At 43.0% G+C, this 22,888-nt stretch overlaps 1 protein-coding gene across 3 annotated transcripts in view; it reads right to left on the bottom strand.

The window, feature by feature from the left end:
- scn4ab (sodium channel, voltage-gated, type IV, alpha, b) overlaps positions 1 to 21,209 on the bottom strand; it is a 47,509-nt gene extending 26,300 nt beyond the window's left edge. Inside the window, exons 1-5 of one of the 3 annotated variants that reach the window (XM_076883536.1) lie at positions 21,107 to 21,209; positions 4,584 to 4,762; positions 4,363 to 4,500; positions 2,257 to 2,375; positions 2,075 to 2,164 (exon numbers count right to left, since the gene is read on the bottom strand). In XM_076883536.1, the coding sequence (XP_076739651.1) occupies positions 2,075 to 2,164; positions 2,257 to 2,375; positions 4,363 to 4,500; positions 4,584 to 4,715 (479 nt within the window). In that variant the 5' untranslated portion in view covers positions 4,716 to 4,762; positions 21,107 to 21,209. Of the gene's footprint in view, positions 1 to 2,074; positions 2,165 to 2,256; positions 4,335 to 4,362; positions 4,501 to 4,583; positions 4,763 to 21,106 lie in introns of those variants that run through there. The other 2 variants (XM_076883537.1, XM_076883535.1) reach the window with 2 other exon arrangements.
- Positions 21,210 to 22,888: the final 1,679 nt, after the last annotated feature.

Consider the following 22,888-nt stretch of genomic DNA (forward strand, 5'->3'; position numbering starts at 1 on the left):
GAGGAGCTGAATATCTTCTTTGCCCGCTTTGAGACCACGAGGTGAGGCGCATGCTGCAGGCTGTTAACCCGAGGAAGGCGGCGGGTCCTGATGGTGTGCCAGGTCGAATATTGAGGGATTGTGCAGAACAGCTGGCTGGGATCTTCACCAGGATTTTCAACAAATCCCTCGCACAGGCGACTGTCCCACTCTGCCTGAAGTCCTCCACCATAGTCCCCTTGCCTAAGAAGCCCCACATCACCGGCCTGAATGACTACAGACCGGTGGCACTCACCCCAGTGGTAATGAAATGCTTTGAGAAGCTGGTCCGCAGACACATCACAGCAGCCCTGCCCCGCAGCCTGGATCCACACCAGTTTGCCTACAGAGCAAACCGATCCACGGAAGACGCTGTAGCCACAGCACTCCATGCTGCATTAACTCACCTGGAAGAGCATGGTAGCTATGTGCGGATGCTCTTCGTGGATTACTGCTCAGCTTTTAACACCATCCTTCCACACAAACTGGTGGCCAAGCTACAAGACCTGGGGCTTCCATACAGCACCTGCATGTGGATCAATAGCTTCCTCTCGGGCCGTAGACAGAGAGTCAGAGTTGGCCATCACACATCCTCAGCCCTGAGTCTCAGCACTGGCTCACCCCAGGGCTGTGTGCTCAGTCCACTGCTCTACTCTCTCTACACACACGACTGCACTCCTCGCCACCACAGCAACATCTTTGTGAAATTTGCAGATGACACCACAGTGGTGGGGCTCATTTCCAAGGGAGACGAGTCTACGTACAGAGACGAGGTGGAGCAGCTGACGTCATGGTGTAAGGCCAATAACCTCCTCCTCAACACTTCAAAAACCAAACAACTCATAATAGATTTCAGAAGGAAAAAGGCAGAGATCCAACCACTATTCATAAATGGGGACTGTGTAGAAAGGGTGGCAAGCTTCCGCTTCCTGGGAGTCAATATAGAGGAGAACCTTTCCTGGAGTGTGAACACCTCCGAGCTGCTGAAAAAGGCCCAACAGAGACTGTACTTCCTGAGAATTCTCAGGAGGAATAACATCACACAGAGACTGCTGGTGTCCTTCTACAGAGCCACCATTGAGAGTGTTCTAACTTACTGCATATGCATCTGGTACACTAGCTGCACAGGGGCTCAGAGGAAAGCACCCCAAGGGATCATTAACACCGCCCAAAAGATCACTGGCTGCCCTCTCCCCACACTGGAAGTTCTACACAACGCCCACTGTTTTAAAAAGGCCCAAAACATCATAAAAGACACCTCACATCCTGGCCACTCCCTGTTCGAACTGTTGCCCTCAGGCAGACGGTACAGGGCAATCAGAGCAAGGACTAATAGACTCAAACACAGCTGTTATCCAACTGCAATAACACATCTGAATACTAAAAAAAAATGTCCATCACGCCACTCTTGTGTTAATCTATGCACGGTCTGAAGCATGTGTGTGGGAATGTATGTGAATGTTTTACTGTTATATCTTATTAGTATTTTAAGTATTCTATCTATTTTATTTATTGAATTTTATTGTTTTATTTATATTTTGATATTGCTAGGGATGATGCAATGATCGGGGACCATTCTTAATTTCGTTGTTCTCATGACAATGACAATAAAGTTTCTGATTCTCTGATTCTCACAGAGGGGCACACAGGGGGTAAAAGCCACGAAGGGAAAACACTTAGGGAACAACACAACAGGGCAACTCAGGAAACATAGCCTAAATAGGGAACAAAATACAAACATACAAGAAAACTAAGAATACTGGGCCAACATGGCCCAGGACCATGACACAGAGCACGTTTTCCAGCTGTTGCAGGATCTTTCTCTCAGCTTTCTGAGAATCTCTGTGCTCACTGATAAACATGTCACGTGGTGTCATAGAGACATCTGCAGAGACCCACCCACGATTATACTCCAGGGTCTCAGACAGCCACAAAACATGAAAAAACCCCCACACAATAACCTGAAACGTGATGTCACTTTAGAGAGAGAGAGAGAGAGAGAGAGAGAGAGAGAGAGAGAGTGTGTGTGTGTGTGTGCGCGCGTGCATGAACTCACTCGACTGTCTTGCTCCATGCTGGTGGGTCACTCATCGTCATAAACGCACAGTTGGTCAGAATCGTTACCATAATGAACAGACTGAATAAAGTTTTATTTGTAAGAAAAAAAATGTCATCCTGTTGTCATAAAGGCATACTGTGACATTATGCAGGTAGGGTGCAAACTATCGTAAAGGATATGAATGAATGAGGACCTTGATGGCTAAGATCCTGAGTGGGTTGAATGGACTCAGCAGGTAACAGGCGGGTTCAGCATTAAACCTGTAGATCACGTTTCCTTTACTGAGCACAATGAAGGTCTGCAGAGAGACAGACAGGTGAGACACAGGTGACAGGCAGACAGGTGGTATGGTGTTTCTCACCATCAGTATCAAATGATAACATGTAGACTGGTTGGGTAAAGTCCCACACAACCTCAAATATCCTCGAGAGGATAAAGAACTGGTCCATTGTTTCAACCATGACAAAAACTGCTCCTCCTGAATCCAGTGTTCTAGTAGCAAATGAACTCTTGTCTCTGGTACCCTGACATAAACAATTCCAGGAAAACTCAAGACGCTGTATAGGTGGAGCATCCACCCTCCAGTTCTCTTTCATAATGATGGGGACCACCTTCCCAGTCTGCCAATCCAGAGGAACCATCCCAGAGCTCCACATTGTGCTGCAGGTGTGTCAACTAGGAATGCCTTACTACTCAAGCTTTTCACAATGAGTACCACCTCATAAAATATATGGCTCTTGGAGTACTATCCTTATCAATTACATTAAAGTACAGTAGTATCGGCCTAATAAACACCAGATACAGTTTACACAGACAATTTTCTTATGAATGTTATTTATTTTAACTGTCATAAACAGGATGTGACGAGTGATAATAATAACAACTGTACTGCATTAAACCATTCACAGAGGGTGGAATATCCGATCATTAAGTGATGACCTGATGAATCCTGCTTCTGGGTCCAAACTACTCTGCATTTATTAAGGCTGTTGTGTTTTTAGCGTGTTCTCTTTGTATCTTGTTTTATTTAATCTAAAACAGTCAGTGATCACTGTCGGCCTCTCTCGGATTTTACCATTACTATTCATTTTTTAAGCTCAGTTTTTAAAACCTTACAATGTAACTACAGCCCAGCCCATGCAGCAGTATGTTAATGACTAACCTTCTATTGCAGTTGTTCTCCTGACTGAAAATTGGTCCATTAACAGCATCCTGCCATGTGATTACATTTGTTCCTAACCATCGGGAACCCTCTTTGTGTGGAAAAAAAATTGCATTCGTCCTCCAACTTCAGTCACTGCTGTTTGGTTTTCTGTCTTCATTTACGTTGACAGTGAGAGCACTGCTGGCTGCGAAGGTTTACCACTCACTTGCAGAAGAAGCAGATCACATTCTCCTGGCTACCAGGAGCTTCAGCATCCAGGCGATAGTTCCCGACTTACTGACGACATCTCCCGCGCCCCCACCAATTCTCCCGGGGGCCTCTGACTCATCGATGGTGGCTGGGAACGTGGCACCTTGGCACCGCAGAAAAGGGCTGTGTTTTTACCATTAGCGTGACTGCCCTACAACATCCAGGGCTTTTAGAAACTCATGGTGAACCTAATCCACCCTAGGAGCCAGGCCTCCAAGAAACTGCTTAACTGTGTCAGTGACTCACCTCTAGTAATAGGCTAACTAAGCCCAATTCCTTCCCTTGTTCTCAGACTCTGCTAGCTCTACAGAAGCTATGCCAATAGGATTCAGGATGCCCTCAAAGTATTCCTTTCTATGACCAAGTCAGCTGAAGTAAGCAACAACCCACCCTGCTATAAACAGTTTAATTCGAGCACCTCTTTCCCCTTGTGATATTTTGCTTCATCTATAGCCTGAGTTCCCCTTCGCCTGTCGGTACCTGTCAGCTGCCTGTGGAGTCCCACAGGCTAACCAAGCCCAATGGCCCAGTGGCTCTATTCCCCTCTGGTGTCCACAATGTTGATTAGGGATCATGAGAGGTATCAACTGCTTTGCAGCTGCATCTCCTTGCAGCAGCCTAATCAATGAAGGTGTAGAACATTTCCAGCACACCCCCTTGATATATTTGGGTGTGCCAGGTGTGTCTGGCATCTGCCCCTGCTACCTGATCCAACTCACCACCAATTGGTGATCAGTTGGCAGTTCAGCTCCTCTCTTCACCTGAGGGCTCAGAACATATGGCCGTAGATATGATAATACAATTACAGAAATGTGTTGTACACTTATGGACATCCTTATGTTCAAACATATATTTCTTTAAACAAAAACACCTTCTTCGACTGGTAGAAAGGATCCAACTCTTCCAGTGGGGTGTTGAGAAACTCAGGAGGTGGGTCTCCATATATAAGGGGAAGAGGTTTTCCGGCCTCCAGGTCACTGGCTGGTTTAGGAAGATCTTCCTCTGCAATCTGTGGCACAGCCAGAGTATGGATTATATGTTTTCAGAGTCCTGATTACTTATCCTTAGCTGATCAGTCAGTATATTATATACCTCAATGTTGTTCTCCTTTCTTATCTGACATTCCTTTTCTTCAGCTTCATGGCGCCGTTGGATTTCCTCCAGTGATGCTGGTGTGAATCGTTTAAAAATCTCTGAACCAATAGGGGGCAAAAGAGGTGCCATGTTGGCATCATGCAGAATCTCCTGAACTTCCCTAGTTCACCTGTCACCTGTAGGGAAAGAAAATGCAGGGGATTTAAGCCCTTCATTAGAAAGGAGCACCATGATGTCACGGTGAAACTAACTAAAAGCGAACTAAGTCAAACAAGAACCACAAGAAAAATGTGACTGTAAATAAAGTGTGAATAATTATGAGAATCAATCAGAAAGTTCACTGGTAATCTGAAATGACGTGACTATTAAAAATACGTTCTACCTTCCTGCCTGGAGCGCTTAAATGTTGTTCACAGCTCAACACTTTCTCTCATATTTTAGAGTCTTTACCTTGGGCCGGAGCTTCCTGCCGTCATGTGGTAGTTATAAGTAAAGCTAAATCAAAACTACAACATTAAATCAGAATGCAGTATCTCACTATACTTCACTTGAGCTTTCATGTTTTCAGTGTTGCTGGTGTTGACCCCACCCTTGCGTTACTATGGCACCAGCAGCTGTTGGGAGTCATCAATTTAACCCTTGGGTGTAAAATTACAGTGAGTACGATGACCTGGCTCATTCCAACACACACACACACACACACACACACACACACACACACACACACACACACACACACACACACACATCCTTTCAGTGTTTCTACATGATTTTCTTTCATACCCTCTTCACCTCTCATTGAACCCCTACATTGTTTTGTATTTTAGCTGGATATAAACTCATCCACCGTGACTCCGACATGTAGCATGTTATAAAAACTTCTTTCAGTGAATATAATCATCACTATTGATCACACTGATGATTGACTACATTTTACAGTAGACTCAGCAGAGAAACTGCATGTCTCCCAGCTCGTCTGTCAGCTCAGTGACTCTGCTGGTTCCCACAAATATTAGGCTACAGGAAGCTTAATAGAGACGCTCACACACACTTTGAATCAGTCCAAAGAATTCATTATTACCTCAAACACTAAGTAACACCTGTGTTAAAATGTTGTTTCATCACATGTAAGAATAACAGATTTAAAATAAATGTAATAACTTTCACTAACATCAATCAGAACAAACACATTTAAAGCTTTGTTAACATTCAGCTCAAAACATTAACTCTCATTAAAAGTGCCACTGCTGTGGAAACACAAAACACACACACACACATGCACATTCATGAACATACAAACACATGAAAGCACAATAGGTCAAATGTAACCACAGAAAATCTGATGATGGCACAAAACCAGGCTTACAGTGAGAGCTGCTGTAGCTGCGTCCTCTGATTTAACCTGAAAGTGTGTGTGTGTGCATTTATATGTCTTTGTTTGTCAATGTGTGCATGTGTTTGTGTGTTTGTGTGAATGTTTGTGTGTCCATCAGTGACATGTCATTCAGCCTCTTGTTCTGGTGATAGCCGGCGCCACACACAGACTGACAGACAGTAATGTTTTGATTCACCACAAGATGGCATCAGAGACCACTTTACATCACTTTACATTCACAGTGACCATTTTAAGTAAAAAACCCATTATGACTAATAGTAATAAACATAATTCATGATAGATTAAATCTGACGTCTGTCCAGACTTTGTTATTCTTTAGCTCCTGTCCCGTTGTTAGATTTAGCTGTGTGTATTCCCAGGTGTCTCTCCTTGGCCCTCATCAGCTCTTGTATTTATTCCCTCAGTTTGCCTTAGTCCATTGTCACATCATCTTGTTTCCTGCTTATCGTACCTCCTATTTTGTAATTTTCCAGAGTTCAAGTCGGTTTCCTAGCTGCCAGTGTGTCTGTTTTTTTGGCATGTTGGTTTTCCATCAATAAAAGATTATGTCATTTGAATGCCTGCCTAACTAAGAGGTCTTCATTAAACCTGACATCCAGAGAAGTTCTTAAGTCCCCACATGGTTTGATCGTGTTCTGGTCCTAATGGTGGCAGTGAAACCTCACTGTTAATGCATAAGGCCGGAATTCACAGCAGTATGAGGACCTGATTCGTGACGTCTAACACGGATCAAAAAAGTCTATTTATATGCAGATGACATTCTGATTTTGTGTTCACATCGACAACAAGCAGTTTTCCAGCACAAATCTTCAGCCTGTGAATCCAGAATATTTCATAAACTTCCCTGGAAAACATTCAGCTGCAGAAAAGGAAAAAGGAGATTTTATCAAGCTGACTGAGCTTCTTAAAGGCTTTCCTTTGTCCACAATCGAATCCCGTTTATCTGAAAAACTTTTTTTTTACACCTTTAAGGAAGGAAAGGAAAGTCTGAGTGACTCCGAGAACAAAATACATAAATCAGCTCACACTAACACTATCAGAGGGCACACACCCACAGATGCATTAAAAGCAGAAGGACTTTTCTCTATCGGTGTGACACAACATCATCACACCCTGCTGGAACAACAACACAGATAACTCTGCGTGTGTGTGTGTGTGTGTAACCATAGCCTGCAGAATGCTGTTGGATGTGCTCAGTAACGTTTGGTATTTCCTGTCTCCCTCTTGGCTCTGTTGGTCTTTGAGCAGGAAGTGAATGACAGACTACAGCTGCAGATGCCTCCTACAGGCAGGGGGTGCTGTTCCACATTTCATTTTAAAGAAACATTTATTCAGTTATTTGGGAACTTAAACATCATACCAACTTGAACATCATAACAACCTGTTCCCCAAAGAACAGTCTAAGGTGTGTGTGTGTCTTTAAGTCTTTGTAAATCGGTGAGCAATATTTAAACTATATCGACTTTAAACAGCACAGCGTGTGACCACAGAGCACCAATATGAAACAGCTGACTGTCATGTGACTAATGTAGGGCCTGTCATTCAGTCTGAATTTACCACAATTTGCAGCAATAATAACAAATACACACACACACAGAGGGTTTCCATACTGAGCTCGTCTTCAGATCACCTTCTGTTGGTGCTCACCTCACTCTTTCTACTGATCCAAAACATGGAGGACAGAAAGTGACCACATGACAGAAACAAAGACTGCAGTCGTGTCCTGAGACTTGGAGCTACCTGAACAATCTTCATGTGAGAGACAGATGGGAGCTCCGATATGTGAGCGAGCTGCCTTCTGTTGGAATGGAATCATTTCAGTGTCTCACTCACTGTTTTTCTATTGCACAGAGTTAGAAGACTGTGTGATGCATGAGTACAGAGCTAGCCTATGTCTGACATTGCACACTAACGTTGACTTTCCCGTTAGAGTTTCTGACTCTTACCTCCGTGACGTGGTTTGCTTTGTGCAGAACCGTCGCTCACTGTTTACCACAGCTGTTTGAAGTTTTTATATTATTAGTAATGTTTTGTCTTTCTGTGTGTCATGATTGGATGGCTGGAACCTCCTGAAGATCTGAACAGCAAAGCTCTGCAGTCATCTACTTAAATCAATTCAGAAGTGCTGATGGCTGTTTTTGAACTGTTTAACGTCACCCCAGCTGGTTTGTGGTTTGTTGCAGACAAATTTGTCTTGTCTGAATATTGTCAGTGTCAAATTTTGCTGTGTGAGTTTCTCTGATTGAGACGTTCCCAAGTTCACTGACAGCAAGTTCAGATTCTACAATTTCTCTCTGAAATCTCTGCGGACAAGAACCAAGCTGCAGAGTCGAGCAGCTGACAGACACCAGCACACACACACACAAACATGCAGATACACACACACACACACACACGCAAACATGGAGATACACACACACACACACACACACACACACACACACACACGTGCTTCTGTCTGTACGGATTCTGCGAGGATCACATTGCAAATCAGATGCCAAGAAACTTGTAACTATAAATCCTCCAACCTTCTGCCATCACGCATGTGTGCATGTGTGGGTGTTTCATTCAGTTATGCTTCTCTTCAACTCTGAAAACTACATTAAATAAAAACAGGTTATGCCGGCTTGTACACATACACGAGAGACACGAGAGTTCTTCCTTACTGATGTTTACTGTGCTTCTCTTAACATACACAGGTACACCGTAGAACTGGTGAATACAAATGTACAAGAAAACTATATTTCAGCATTAAAACATATTGCAATATAAAATTCACAAAATATAAACAAACATACCACTTTGGCCTGCAAGTAGACAAACCGGTGTAATTGGAACTTAGGACTTATTTCTTCTTTAACATTCACACGGCTAGACCGTCACCATGAGCAGCTTCTCTGACCTTACTTCCCAAAACAGGAAGTAACCTCTGCTCTTACCTTATACTTACAAAATTAACCAGTTATTTTCCATGTATCAAATTAACTGTACACCAATCCGGTATGCAAAAAAAAAAGGAAAATGTTTATGTTCAACATAAAAATAAAACATACAAAATAAAATGCGTTAATTACATTATCATTACAAGAGCTGGTCAAAATGTGGTCAAATACTAACATTTCACCAACTGTTACACAGGTTATAAATTAACACAACAAAGAGGCAGGTAAAAATGAATGGCAAAATACTCAAATAAGGAAAACAAAACAGGATGCCTCTGTATTTTCTCCCGGAGCTCAGGCTCTGGAAGACAAAGCAGGAAGATTTTAAGAGTTGGGATTAACAGAGGTTCTTATCAGTTTTGTTCCACTTATGGAGGATTGTATGTATCCTCATTTCCTGCCTCTAAATACAACCTGCTGTGTCCTGCACTAAACTATTCAGTGTGAACATATCAGTGTCAGGGTTCCTGGGTCGGTGACCCAGTGTTTTCAGTTTTGTTCATGTTCAGTTTATTTTTCCACTTCCATGTGCTCACTTCCTGCTTTTCCTGTGTCAGCTCGTCTTGTGTCATTAGCCAGATTATGTTCAGCTGTGTACTCACCGGTCTCTCATTATCATCCTCATCAGTCTGTGTATTTAAGCCCTCTGTTTCTACTCGTTCACGGTCATGTCATTGATGTTGTTCCTGTCGCGTGTTCAGTTCAGTCATCCAGCCAGTTAGTCTACCAGTCCGTTAAGTTCAGCCAGCCGTCCTATCATCTTTTGTCTCCATGTTCAATAAACCTCATTCTGCACCAAGAGTCCTGCGTGTGGGTCATCTCTTCCTCGCCTCCGCACACAACCTCTGACAATCAGGCTCTGTGAGATTAGGAAACTGAAGAAAATCTCAAAGATATGTTAGAAGAAATGTGCAAAAATAAGTTTATTACAGGAAAATTACCTCATGATATTTACCGAGCAAAGCCACTGACAGATGAGAAACCATGAAATCGTTGTTTTCCTTAATTTTATCCATGTATCTATTTAACTGTAAAGTGTTGTGTCATTCATTAGTTAACCTGGCATGCAATTTTTAATAATGCCGGTACACAAGGTGTCCCCGCAATTTAACACAATTTAAAACAACGTGTTATTTAATAGATGTCTGAAAAAATGTGTTTATTTCAGTTTTATTATTTCTTGATATTTTTTGCTTCTAAGACCAGCGTCTCCTGATCCTAGGCGACAGATAAGAGAGACCTTGATCAGGATTCACACTAAACAAAATAAGTTTAACTCTAGAAGACGTTTCTGAAACTAAGATTGTATCACTTAATGTTACTATTGGTGGCTTTAACTGATACATTTGATATGATGTTAGCCAATTTTCCCACTCTATCACACTGATGGTTTAAAGACTTTGCCCATTAAAAGGCTGCCATCTCCTGGTTAGTGTAACGTTAGCCCCATTTTCGTTGTGGTTTAGTCTGTGTCATTCACTCAGAAACACTCAGTTGTCTTTTATGTATTCAGCTTGTGAAGAAGACGCCATGATTAGTGGGCCTGAATGTATTCAGTGATTATCTGTTGAAAATGACAACAAATAACTTTTTAGTTGTCATCTTAAGGTCGTGCTTGTGGCACCATGTGGGGCAGTTTGCAGGTTAAGCTGCAGGATTTTGGAATCCTGTTTTCGGTGAATTCTGTTAACCCTTAAAGTAGAGCTTCCCAAAGTGTGGGGCCAACCCCCTACAGGGGGCGCAGAGCCATTGCAGGAGGGGCACTGTATGAAAAGGAAAATAAATAAATAAACGCTTGGACACTGCTAGCATAATGGACAGGTTTGTGACGGGGCTCCCCAGGGCTCTAGACTAACTTTTTGCCATGGGGGCACCGGTGCGCCTAACTTTAAAAAAATAGGCGCACCGGCACAAAAGTTAGGCGCACTCCAATTTTTCAACCGCATCACTTAACACCGCAGTTTTACATGTGCAGTTTTTTGGGGGGGAAATTGCAGTCCATACAGACAACATTCACTTCTGAATGATTAACAGTCTTGTGCTTAAAGTGCTTTGTCAATATTGTAGAAAATGTCAAACTTAATCATCATCTCGGCCTCCTCTGACGACCTTTTTGCTGCTGTCCGCTGCTGAAAGGCAGTGGTAGAGGGACACTTGGGCAGTGTATTTATTGCAGCATATAATGTGTTTTCTGGATACACTGTGCTTTTTCAGCATTCACAGATTGATGGCACTGTGTCAGAGCACTGGCTATGAATTTCAGACAGATCAGGCCTTAACATAACAAAAAAGTTATCAATACAGGGAGTGCAGAATTATTAGGCAAATGAGTATTTTGTCCACATCATCCTCTTCATGCATGTTGTCTCACTCCAAGCTGTATAGGCTCGAAAGCCTACTACCAATTAAGCATATTAGGTGATGTGCATCTCTGTAATGAGAAGGGGTGTGGTCTAATGACATCAACACCCTATATCAGGTGTGCATAATTATTAGGCAACGTCCTTTCCTTTGGCAAAATGGGTCAAAAGAAGGACTTGACAGGCTCAGAAAAGTCAAAAATAGTGAGATATCTTGCAGAGGGATGCAGCAGTCTCAAAATTGCAAAGCTTCTGAAGCGTGATCATCGAACAATCAAGCGTTTCTGTCATGGTCCTGTGGCCATGACTCAGTGACTTTGTGTTTATGTTCTTTATTGTTATTACTTTCATTATTATTTGTGGCTGTTTTGGGATGGTTTGTGTTTGGGATTTTAGATACTGGGTTCTGGGTTTGTGCTCCCTCTATTGGTCCCTGGTGTTAGTGTTCCCCTGTCTCGTCAGGTTAATCAGGTCCAGCTGTTTCCCCCACCTGTGTGTGATTTCCCAGTGTCTCTCTGTGTACTTATAGTGTGTGTTTTCCTCTGCTCCTCGTCGCGTCGTCTGTGTTCACACCCTGTGAAATTCCCTGCGTGCTCTCCCTGCTGTTTCTCACTTCGATGTTCAGGTTTGCCACTCCTTGGCTTAGTTTCTCCCAGTTTAGTTCATCCTTAGTTCTGTTTGCCATCTCCACTTTATGTTTGGTATTGTTAATAAATCACCCTCACGTCTGAATAAGTGCTGCATTTGAGTCCTCCTTTCCACCCTTCACACGGCCGCTGACCCGAGCCGTGACAGTTTCATTCAAAATAGTCAACAGGGTCGCAAGAAGCGTGTGGAAAAACCAAGGCGCAAAATAACTGCCCATGAACTGAGAAAAGTCAAGCGTGCAGCTGCCAAGATGCTACTTGCCACCAGAGCTGCAACATCACTGGAGTACCCAAAAGCACAAGGTGTGCAATACTCCGAGACATGGCCAAGGTAAGAAAGGCTGAAAGACGACCACCACTGAACAAGACACACAAGCTGAAACGTCAAGACTGGGCCAAGAAATATCTCAAGACTGGTTTTTCTAAGGTTTTATGGACTGATGAAATGAGAGTGAGTCTTGATGGGCCAGATGGATGGGCCCGTGGCTGGATTGGTAAAGGGCAGAGAGCTCCAGTCCGACTCAGATGCCAGCAAGGTGGAGTTGGAGTACTGGTTTGGGCTGGTATCATCAAAGATGAGCTTGTGGGGCCTTTTCGGGTTGAGGATGGAGTCAAGCTCAACTCCCAGTCCTACTGCCAGTTTCTGGAAGACACCTTCTTCAAGCAGTGGTACAGGAAGAAGTCTGCATCCTTCAAGAAAAACATGATTTTCATGCAGGACAATGCTCCATCACACGCGTCCAAGTACTCCACAGCGTGGCTGGCAAGAAAGGGTATAAAAGAAGAAAAACTAATGACATGGCCTCCTTGTTCACCTGATCTGAACCCCATTGTGGTCCATCATCAAATGTGAGATTTACAAGGAGGGAAAACAGTACACCTCTCTGAACAGTGTCTGGGAGGCTGTGGTTGCTGTTGCACGCAATGTTGATGGTGAACAGATCAAAACACTGACAGAATCCATGGATGGCAGGCTTTTGAATGTCCTTGCAAAGAAAGGTAGCTATATTGGTCGCTGATTTGTTTTTGTTTTGTTTTTGAATGTCAGAAATGTATATTTGTGAATGTGGAGATGTTATATTGGTGTCACTGGTAAAAATAAATAATTGAAATGGGTATATATTTGTTTTTTGTTAAGTTGCCTAATAATTATGCACAGTAATAGTCACCTGCACACACAGATATCCCCCTAAAATAGCTAAAACTAAAAACAAACTAAAAACGACTTCTAAAAACATTCAGCTTTGATATTAATGAGTTTTTTGGGTTCATTGAGAACATGTTTGTTGTTCAATAATAAAATTATTCCTCAAAAATACAACTTGCCTAATAATTCTGCACTCCCTGTAGTTCTTTTCATCTTTTCTTGTTACCCACAGCTACATCTACTTCTGTCAGGCCTAGGCTGCTCACTAGGGCTGGGTATCATCACTGATTTCTATAATCCATTCGATTCCGGTTCTCAACATCCTGATTCGATTCAATTTAGCCTCAGACAGTCAGAAATATTATAATTCTGATCATTCATCAGTACTGATACATGTGAGACTTCATCAGAATTGTGAACATCACTGCAGATGCCTTTGTGTCAAAGTAACTGAGAATAAAACACAAAAAAATTTAAAAAGTTAGAATTTCTTCAGTACTGAACAGCAGAAATTAGGCTTTCTTGTCCGAGGTCATTTAAGTGAAAAAAGGAAAAAGAAAAAGGCAGCGGCCGACAGCGCTGTAAACAACGGTACACTGATGGGTAATAAGCGAATGAATAATGCAAAAAACAGAGATTTGAGACGGGAAACTGTTTTTGAAGTACAGGGAGAGAGAGAGAGAGAGAGAGAGAGAGAGCTGTGCATGAAGTGTGATTTTTATCGTGGTGGAAGCAAAACAGCAAAACTCAGAGGGAATTCATGACGACATTTATCAAATATGAAGCGTAGTTTGCTGCTTCTTTTGCTGCTGGCTCGGTGAATTTTGGTTGGAGAGACAAAACCTGCAGCTCAGAATCAGCGCAAAAAGACGTAAATACAGAGCAGACCCGACGCATCAGAATCGCTAAGCTCCGACAGCGTGTCTGTCTGCGGGCCGTCGGGTGAGAAAGCTGAGAAAGACAAAGCTGATTCTTATGTGTCGGGTCCGCTCTGTATTTACGTCTTTGTGTGGAATCCGTGTACCTGCTCTCATTTGCTGTTTGGTGGTTGTTGAAAAGGTTTTTGAGCTTTAATCTGAGAATCTGGCGTTTCTGGCAAAACACAGTTATATTTAAAATTCAATTCAGGATTTAATGAATCGGTATCGCTTTATTCAAGCTACTTACCTCCCTCTTCCACCTGCACTTTCAACTGGACCATGGCCAATCAGAGAGGTCCCGCCCCTGACTATCTCTGATTGGTTTAGTCCATGATAGGGGCATAATGTGTGTCTGTTGTTGACCACACGGAGAGTTGCAGAGATTTATTTATTTATTTTTTTGTTACCCGAACAGTTGGTTGCACCGGTGCGACCAAATTTTTTTTTTAGTCGCACCACTGAAAAGTTTGGTCGCATTTGTGACCAAATTGGTTGCATTCTAGAGTCCTGGGGCTCCCACACAAACACAATACAGGAGATGAAGCATCGGTGAATATGTTTCCAAACCAACTTCATTCTAAGCCAAAGACTAGAAAATATGGTGAAGCATGTCTGCCCTTTGGCTTCACCTGCACAAATGCCAAGGTAGGTCTCCCTGCAGAATTGGTTTTCCTTGCGTCGGGAACACGCGCTGGGCTCTTCAAATCACGGACAAACAGAGTCCCACAGCTGTTTATGTTTTTGAACCCATTTTGCACAAAGAGGCACATTGATAGCAGTGTTGAATATTATTACACAGGAAAAAAACAACTACAACTAAAATAATCACACCGTGACGCCTCTGCCTTTCTAAATGTATATGTAAGCGTGTAAAACCTGCAGATTGTCAGATTAACAGTATTTTGTCTCTATCTGCCATTCTGCAATTCATCTCATGGTAAATGGCCTGTATTTTATATAGCGCTTTACTAGTCCCTAAGGACCCCAAAGAGCTTTACATATCCAGTCATCCACCCATTCACACACACATTCACACACTGGTGATGGCAAGCTACATTGTAGCCACAGCCACCCTGGGGCGCACTGACAGAGGCGAGGCTGCCGGACACTGGCGCCACCGGGCCCTCTGACCACCACCAGTAGGCAACGGGTGAAGTGTCTTGCGCAAGGATACAACGGGGCTCGAACCGGCAACCGTCCGATTACAAGGCGAACTCCCAACTCTTGAGCCACGATCGCCCCTGTAAACATGTAAACGATAACGTGGTGCACAGCGTGACGTGAAAAAAAGGCACATACCTTTGACGTTGCGTGACGAACTCTGTATTCCTCGTCCACACGTAAACGCAAAAAAGGAGTTTAAAAAAAAACTGTTTTCGGTGATTCGAAGCGCAGTTTACGTGTGGTTTACCCGTGTAGAATCAGAATCAGAATCAGAATGGGGTTTATTGCCAAATGTTGAGCAGGTTTACAACATTAGGAAATTGCTGCGGTGCTTCAGTGCAAACATAGTGTCATAAATAGCACTTAAATAGACATGGAAAAAAATAAAAGTAGGGATAAGAATTAAAAGTGCTACATGGGAAGATATGTGCATGAGATATACATGAGATATATACATGAGAATAAGAATTAAGAGTGCTACGTTGAAAGATATATACATGAGTGCAGGTGGTGATCAGTGCCAAACATGGAATGATGCAGTGAACACAGCGTAGGGTCATGTGTTAGTGGTGGGAACAGTCATATGGTTATTGTTCATGTGTCCAACAGCAGAGGGGAAGAAACTGTTCTTATGGCGAGAGGTTCTGGTGCGAATGGACCGGAGCCTCCTGCCTGAGGGGAGCAGGTCAAACAGACTGTGTCCAGGGTGAGAAGGGTCAGCTGAGATCCGAGCTGCACGCTGCAATGTCCTGGAGGTGTACAGGTCCTGCAGAGATGGGAGTCTGCAGCCAATCACCTTCTCAGCAGAGCGCACAACACGCTGCAGTCTCTGTTTGTCCCTGATAGTGGCTCCAGCGTACCACACGGTGATGGAGGAGGTGAGGATGGACTCGATGATTGCAGTGTAGAACTGCATCATCGTCCGTGTTGGCAGGTTGAATTTCTTCAGCTGCCTCAGGAAGTACATCCTCTGCTGGGCTTTCTTGATGACGGAGGTGATGGTGGGCTCCCACTTCAGGTCCTGGGTGATGGTGGTACCCAGGAAGCGGAATGAGTCCACAGAGGTGATGGGGGTGTCAGTCAGGATGATGGGGGGGAGTGGGGCTGTGTGCTTCCTGAAGTCCACAATAATCTCCACTGTCTTCTGGGCATTCAGCACCAGGTTGTTGTGGCTGCACCAGGACACCAGACGTTCAACCTCCCTCCTGTAGGCAGACTCGTCCCCGTCCGAGATGAGTCCAATAACGGTGGTGTCATCTGCAAACTTGATTAGCTTGACAGACTGGTGGGTGGAGGTGCAGCAGTTGGTGTACAGGGAGAAGAGCAGAAGAGAAAGAACACAGCCCTGAGGGGAGCCGGTGCTGATGGTCCGGGAGTCCGAGACATTCTTTCCCAGCCTCACATGCTGCTTCCTGTCCGTCAGGAAGTCAGTGATCCACCGGCAGATGGGATCAGGCACATTCATCTGGGAAAGCTTGCCTCGGAGATGGTCTGGAAGGATGGTGTTGAAGGCAGAGCTGAAGTCCACAAACAGGATCCTGGCGTAGGTTCCTGGGGAGTCCAGATGCTGCAGGATGAAGTGTAGGGCCATGTTGATGGCGTCGTCTACAGACCTGTTGGCTCTATATGCAAACTGCAGGGGGTCCAGGAGGGGGGCCGTGAGGGTCCTGAGATGGGAGAGAACTAGGCGCTCAAAAGACTTCATGACCACAGATGTCAGAGCCACGGGTCTGTAGTAATTTAGTCCAGTGATCCTAGGTTTCTTGGGGACAGGGATTATGGTGGAGGACTTGAAGCAGGAAGGCACATGACATGCCTGCAGTGAGGAGTTGAAAATGCCAGAAAACACTGGGGCCAGCTCGTTTGCACAGTGTCTGAGGGTGGCAGGAGACACACCGTCTGGGCCGGGAGCTTTTCGAGCATTCAGACTCTTAAACTGCTTCCTCACATCTGCTTCATGAATATGAAGAGTTGTGGTGGGAGGAGGTGGTGTGAAATCCTCTTTTGTGTGGGGTGAGGAGGGGGGTGTTGTAGGTGAACGGTTTGAAGGTGGTGATGGCTCTATGGAGGGGGGAGAGGTGGGGGAATTAGTGTCCAAAGTGTCTCTATTGTTGGGGCCGTTGGAGGTGTGAAGGCTGCCTGATGGCTCGTCAAAACGGCAGTAGAAGTCGTTTAGGTGTAGGTGTGGACGTAGCGTAAAAGAATTAGTAGTGTATTTTATTACTACCTGTAATTTATTGCAGTTTACTTGTATTTGCTTAATTGTTTACTAAATGTTTCAGGTGTTAAATAAACCGCAATGGAGTAACAAAATATGGGTGTGTGTGGTTGGAGGATGTGTTTGTGGTGGGGGGAGGGGGGGGGGGAGCAACATTTTTCTTGTAAAACTAAGGGGGGCCCAGCAAAAAACGTTTGGGAACCACTGCCTTAAAGTATGATACGATGGAATTATCAGTTATTTAAATAGCTAACATTAACTTGTTGGACGATTCATGCTTACCAGAGGTGACTAATGCTACTTTATTTGAGGTTGGATAAAGGTAAATTTACAGTTTACTAAAGTTAGTACTACTGTGAAACACACAGGTGAACTTGGCACCAGTTTCACTTGTAGAGTTTTTTTTCTGTAAATGAAACACTCTTTCTGGAACTAGTTCTCCTTATGCTAACATTTAGCATCAGCATTAGATAAAGTTTATTTGTCTACATTTTTCTGCTCATTGGCACTGCCTGGTGGTGAAACCTGTGTAACACACCGTGACATATTTATCAGGTTAAACATGTACAAGATATGAAAGACTGACAAGAAGACAAATTGTACTCTCTATGGAAATAACAGCATTAACCAAAGTTAAGTTCATGTAGCTAATCCTGACTGTAACTGAACTTGCCTGACATCTACTCAGGCAAGTTCAAGTGATGTGGTTACTGTCGTATCTGTGAGCAACTGAACTCTCCATGTGTGAAGAGGCCAAGCATGTAAAGGTGCAGAGGCTGACATAGGTTAAATTTGTACCCATCAGGCATGGAAGCTTTATCTTCCCAATCTCTGGCTGTAGTCCTTATTTCATATAAATGTCATTAATATGTAGGGTTAATCTTTAGATCAGATTTTCAATTGACCCTGGTGATGTTACTCCTCCCACAGTTACTGAGGAGATCCTTGCACCCTTTACTTGATCAACAAAAAAGGTAGCAAAAAGCTGAAGTGAGTCATGCAACATTGTTTGTTACGAAACTACTGTTAATAGTTACTTACGAATCCTTGAGGCCAAGTCCATAACATGTAACTGTTTCAATTAGATTGATTGTCATTTTAACTGACTTTTTTATTTTTGTTTGAATTTTATAGAATTTTATTTTATTTTTTATTTGTATTCTTTCACTTATTGTTGCATGTGTGTTGTTGCTGCCTGTGTTTGAGTCATTTCTGTAACTGTGAGACATCTGCTGCTGCCTATCTTGGCCAGGTCTCCCTTGAAAATGAGGTTTTTAATCTCAATGGGATCTTCCTGGTTAAATAAAGGTTAATAAATAAATAAATAATAACTGACAACCCACTGGAGGAGAAAAAGACATTCTAGTACTTCTAAATGAATACAACAAAGAACCAAAAACTAACAGCACCTTGTCAAAGTCATTCAACGCAAGATCAAGACATGAAACATGATGAACAAAGCTGAAAGTGCTACTGTCACATCTGCTGAGGCAGACGGAGATGAGAGATTGTGGTCCCAAATGCAGATGGAGACAGAGACGGAGAAGGCTTTAACAGAACACTGCACAACTACAATACAAAAACCTGAACCGCGAAACCTGGAACCTGGGAAACATAAGGGAGGTAAGCAGATGAGCCAACAACAGGAAAGACAAAGGACTAACCACACAGAGGAGAGCCAGATGGAATAAATCTGTACATGTAAATGTCTTTGACATATTGATTATGAAGAGCTTTGGAAAACACATCTGACAGGGTTATGTGTTGGGAATGAGAATGCTCTGGACTCTGACAGCCTCTGCTTTAGGATGTCATGGGTTTTCCTGGGGACCTGAACACTTGAATAAATTGTTGCATTCTTATTTACAAAGCCTGGGGCATTTATTGCTAAAGAATGTCACAGTAGCAGACCATCCATCCATCCATTCACTTCCACTTATCCTTTTCAGGGTAACGGGGGGCGCTGGAGCCTATCCCAGCTGTCATAGGGCGAGAGGCGGGGCACACCCTGGACAGGTCGCCAGTCTGTTGCACACAGAGACAGACAACCATTCGCGCTCGCATTCACTCCCGCATTCACACCTATACCTGCAGACCTAACCTACCCAACCCGGGCAGCAGCATAACTTATGTATGGAGTACAGGCCTGTGAGGCTAGAAGCTGCTAGCACACGTGATTAAACTATTGCACCTGTCGGTTCTCAAGAAAAGCTCGTTTTAGCAACCGGATATGTGATCATCAATTTAAACGAAATGTTTCCTGGTCAGAAGCTGCCACTTCATCTTATAGTAAACATAGCATCCTGATCTGACTCTAATAGTGCTAATGTGACCAGCTCAATGCCATTTCCTGTGGCAGACTCTTAACCTTTTGGTGTGACCCTCCTCTGTTAGTGCTCAGCTTTGCTGCAGCCACACAGGGCTATATTGGAAAGCAGCAGTTGTTGGTCCCAGCAGTTGTTAATATCTGATCCCTGATCAGCTTCTTCACTACAGTCAGCTGGCCTATAAATAATGTCTGCTGGCTTACCTTAAACTCTAAACCCAGTCAGTGCTTCGTCTTATAAAACCCAACCCTCTTTACAACTATTAAAGTCTGAGTCGCATTTAGGGTGGATAATGTAGCATAGTAATGCTAACCTCCATAATCACAAGGTGCTGCTGCAGTGTGCTGCATACACGAGATCAACGTCATCATCTGCCAGAAAGATGTTAAAGAAGGAGCACTCTGGTTTCTCCGACTTACACATTTGGCAGTAAATAAGAAGGCCAAAAAAAAATAAAAAAAAGTCTGACTCCACTGTCTCTGCGTCAGCCACTTCAGATACTCCTGCTTGTTTAAACTGTGAGCTATTATCATCTTACGCTATCATTCCCTGAAGCATGTTTCTTGACACGTCATAAAACCATGGCAACAAGACAAATTTATTTTGCCTTTTTATATTTCTAGCAGCAAAAGCATGAAGTGAAACAATCAGAGTTCATCCTCATAATTCGAGCTTACAGACACTCAGTTAGCAAACATGCCAAACCTGCAAGCACAGGCCACTCAACTGAACATTCCTGTGAGGCTTTCACACAAGTTTCAAGTAGAGAGACTGGTTACTATAGGGGAAATTCAAAAGTCCAAACCTGCCTGGAAAGATTAAATGATTCTGTGTTTTTGGTTTTTAAAGCGCCTTGAGGCGACTTATGTTGTGATTTGGCGCTATATAAATAAAATAAAATTGAATTGAATCTTTGCATAAAAGAAGAGCAGTTTGGTTAAAGTGAGTCTACTTTTGATTTACTTTGATATTTTTTTCATTTAAGCTAAAAAGTGTCTGATGATGTGCAGATATGATGACAGAGGGTATCAGGTTAACAGCAACGCAACAGGTGTAACACACACACACACACACACACACACACACACACACACACACAGTGTACTGAGAAGCAGGACAATAACGAGGATCGGTTGTTTCAAAGTGAAAACTAAAGCATGAAATCCTGCTCTTACATTTAAATCAGAATCCAAAGCACTTTGAATCTTTGGTGAAAATTGTAATTTTAGACATTTTTTGTAAATTTTAAAGTTTTCAGACTAACAGATGAAAACGTGTCTTTAATTATCACAAAAAACTGCTCCATAAACAAATGAAAAGGTCAACAACAAACCAATGTCTTGAGTCTATAAAATCTTAGGTTTCACTTCATGTCCAAAAGCATAAAGTTCAGACTCACCTGCTTCTGCTGTTTCTTCCACAATAAATCCAGTAAACATCAGTCACAGCACCATGCTGCCTGTCCGTATGTCTCTCTCCGTCTCAGGTCTTCTGGCCTCGCCTTACTCTACGTCTCTGGCTGAAACTTGAGAGGTCAGGTAGTGTGTCAGCACACTCTCACACACTCTCTCTCTCTCACTCTGTCACACACACACACACACACACACACACACACACACACGTTCAGCAGTTCCCATCAGAACTTTATGAAATCCTTTCTGACAACATAAAATTATCAACCCCTCATTTAAAATAATAAAAGAGACATTTAGTAAGATCAACAGATTAATTGGTCAAAAATATATTTGTTTTTAAAGATGCATGATATATGACATGCATTCCTATGTGAGACAACTGAGGAGCTTGAATCTAAAATGTCTCTTGAAAGCAGAATCTCACCAAGGCTAAGCTAGATTCAACGTAAGTTTTTGTCACAACAGTCATAAAAAGCTTTTATGCAGCCATGAGAGGAATTGAAAGTCCTGCAGCATACTTTTCCTCCACAGGCAGGCTGGAGGATTTTCCCATCAGACCTTGGCTTGAGCAGAATATCTCAGGAGATCAGATCATCTGTACTGCACAAACATGTCTGCCCCCTCCCTGAGCCTGGTTCTGTCTCAGGTTCTTCCTGTTTTTCCTTCCCACTGTAATCTTACGGGGTCATGAGATTTGGGGGATTTTCTCTGTATTATCGTAAGGTCTTTACCAGACAGTATAAGGCACCTTTAGGCAACACTTGTTGTATTATGGTGGTATATAAATAAAACGGAATTGAACTGAATGTTTTCCACTTAATAACACACTCCAACTTTAGTTTCCACTTGCAAGACTAAGCATTTGTCCCATCCAGTTAGAATATCAGGTACTTTAGTGGGAAACCAGTCATCCATATAGGATATATTCTTAAAACCAAACCTGTTAACTGACGGGAAAAGTGTTCTCTCGGAACAGTTGTAAGATCAGGAGGTTTTATGTTTGCGTGTCATTCTGTCTGTTAACACTATAACTCCAAACTTTTGAAACAAAGCATTTAGAGGTGTAGATTGGGGTCATGTTGATAATCAATTCAAATTTGGCAAATAAATTGACGGTTGCATTGGCGCCTTCAGCCATTCCACTGTCCAGCCATTCTCCATGGCATCCAAGTTTTTATTTTCTTATTTTTAGTTTTTCAAAATAAATTGTTTTATGTCAAATTAAAAAATTTTTTTTAAATTTCCAGTCATCTTTTTAACATATCATCTAACATGAAATGTATTTTTTTTTGTCATGTGAAGGCTGTGTGCAGGCAGAAGTGGTGGTAAGGAGGGCCCAATGTGCAGACTCTTGGAGGCAGAAAGTAAACTGAAACTCAGATTTATTGCTAGAAGGCAAACAGAGAACTGGCAAAACTGAGAATACAAAAACTAAACTGAAAACAACAATTTGGGGCAGGCCACACAGCATGAACGATGGAGATCATGACACAGACCAAAGAAAACACAGGGCTTAAATACACAGAGGGAGCAATCAGGGAATGAGAGTCAGGAGGGAAACACAGCTGGGACAAATCGGGGCTAACGATACAGGGGAAGCACATTGAACTTGAGACACGGACTTTCAAAGTGAAACAAGAACCACAGACTGAACTTACAGACACAGACAAGCAGGCAGCAACAGAGGGAACAGAGACGTGGGACCAGGGCAGACACAGACACTGACTGGACACAGAACAGAAGGAGTATGGAAACCAAAATTTAAG

The sequence above is a fragment of the Maylandia zebra genome, linkage group LG4 (assembly GCF_041146795.1).
Source record: "Maylandia zebra isolate NMK-2024a linkage group LG4, Mzebra_GT3a, whole genome shotgun sequence".
Lineage (NCBI taxonomy): Eukaryota > Metazoa > Chordata > Actinopteri > Cichliformes > Cichlidae > Maylandia > Maylandia zebra.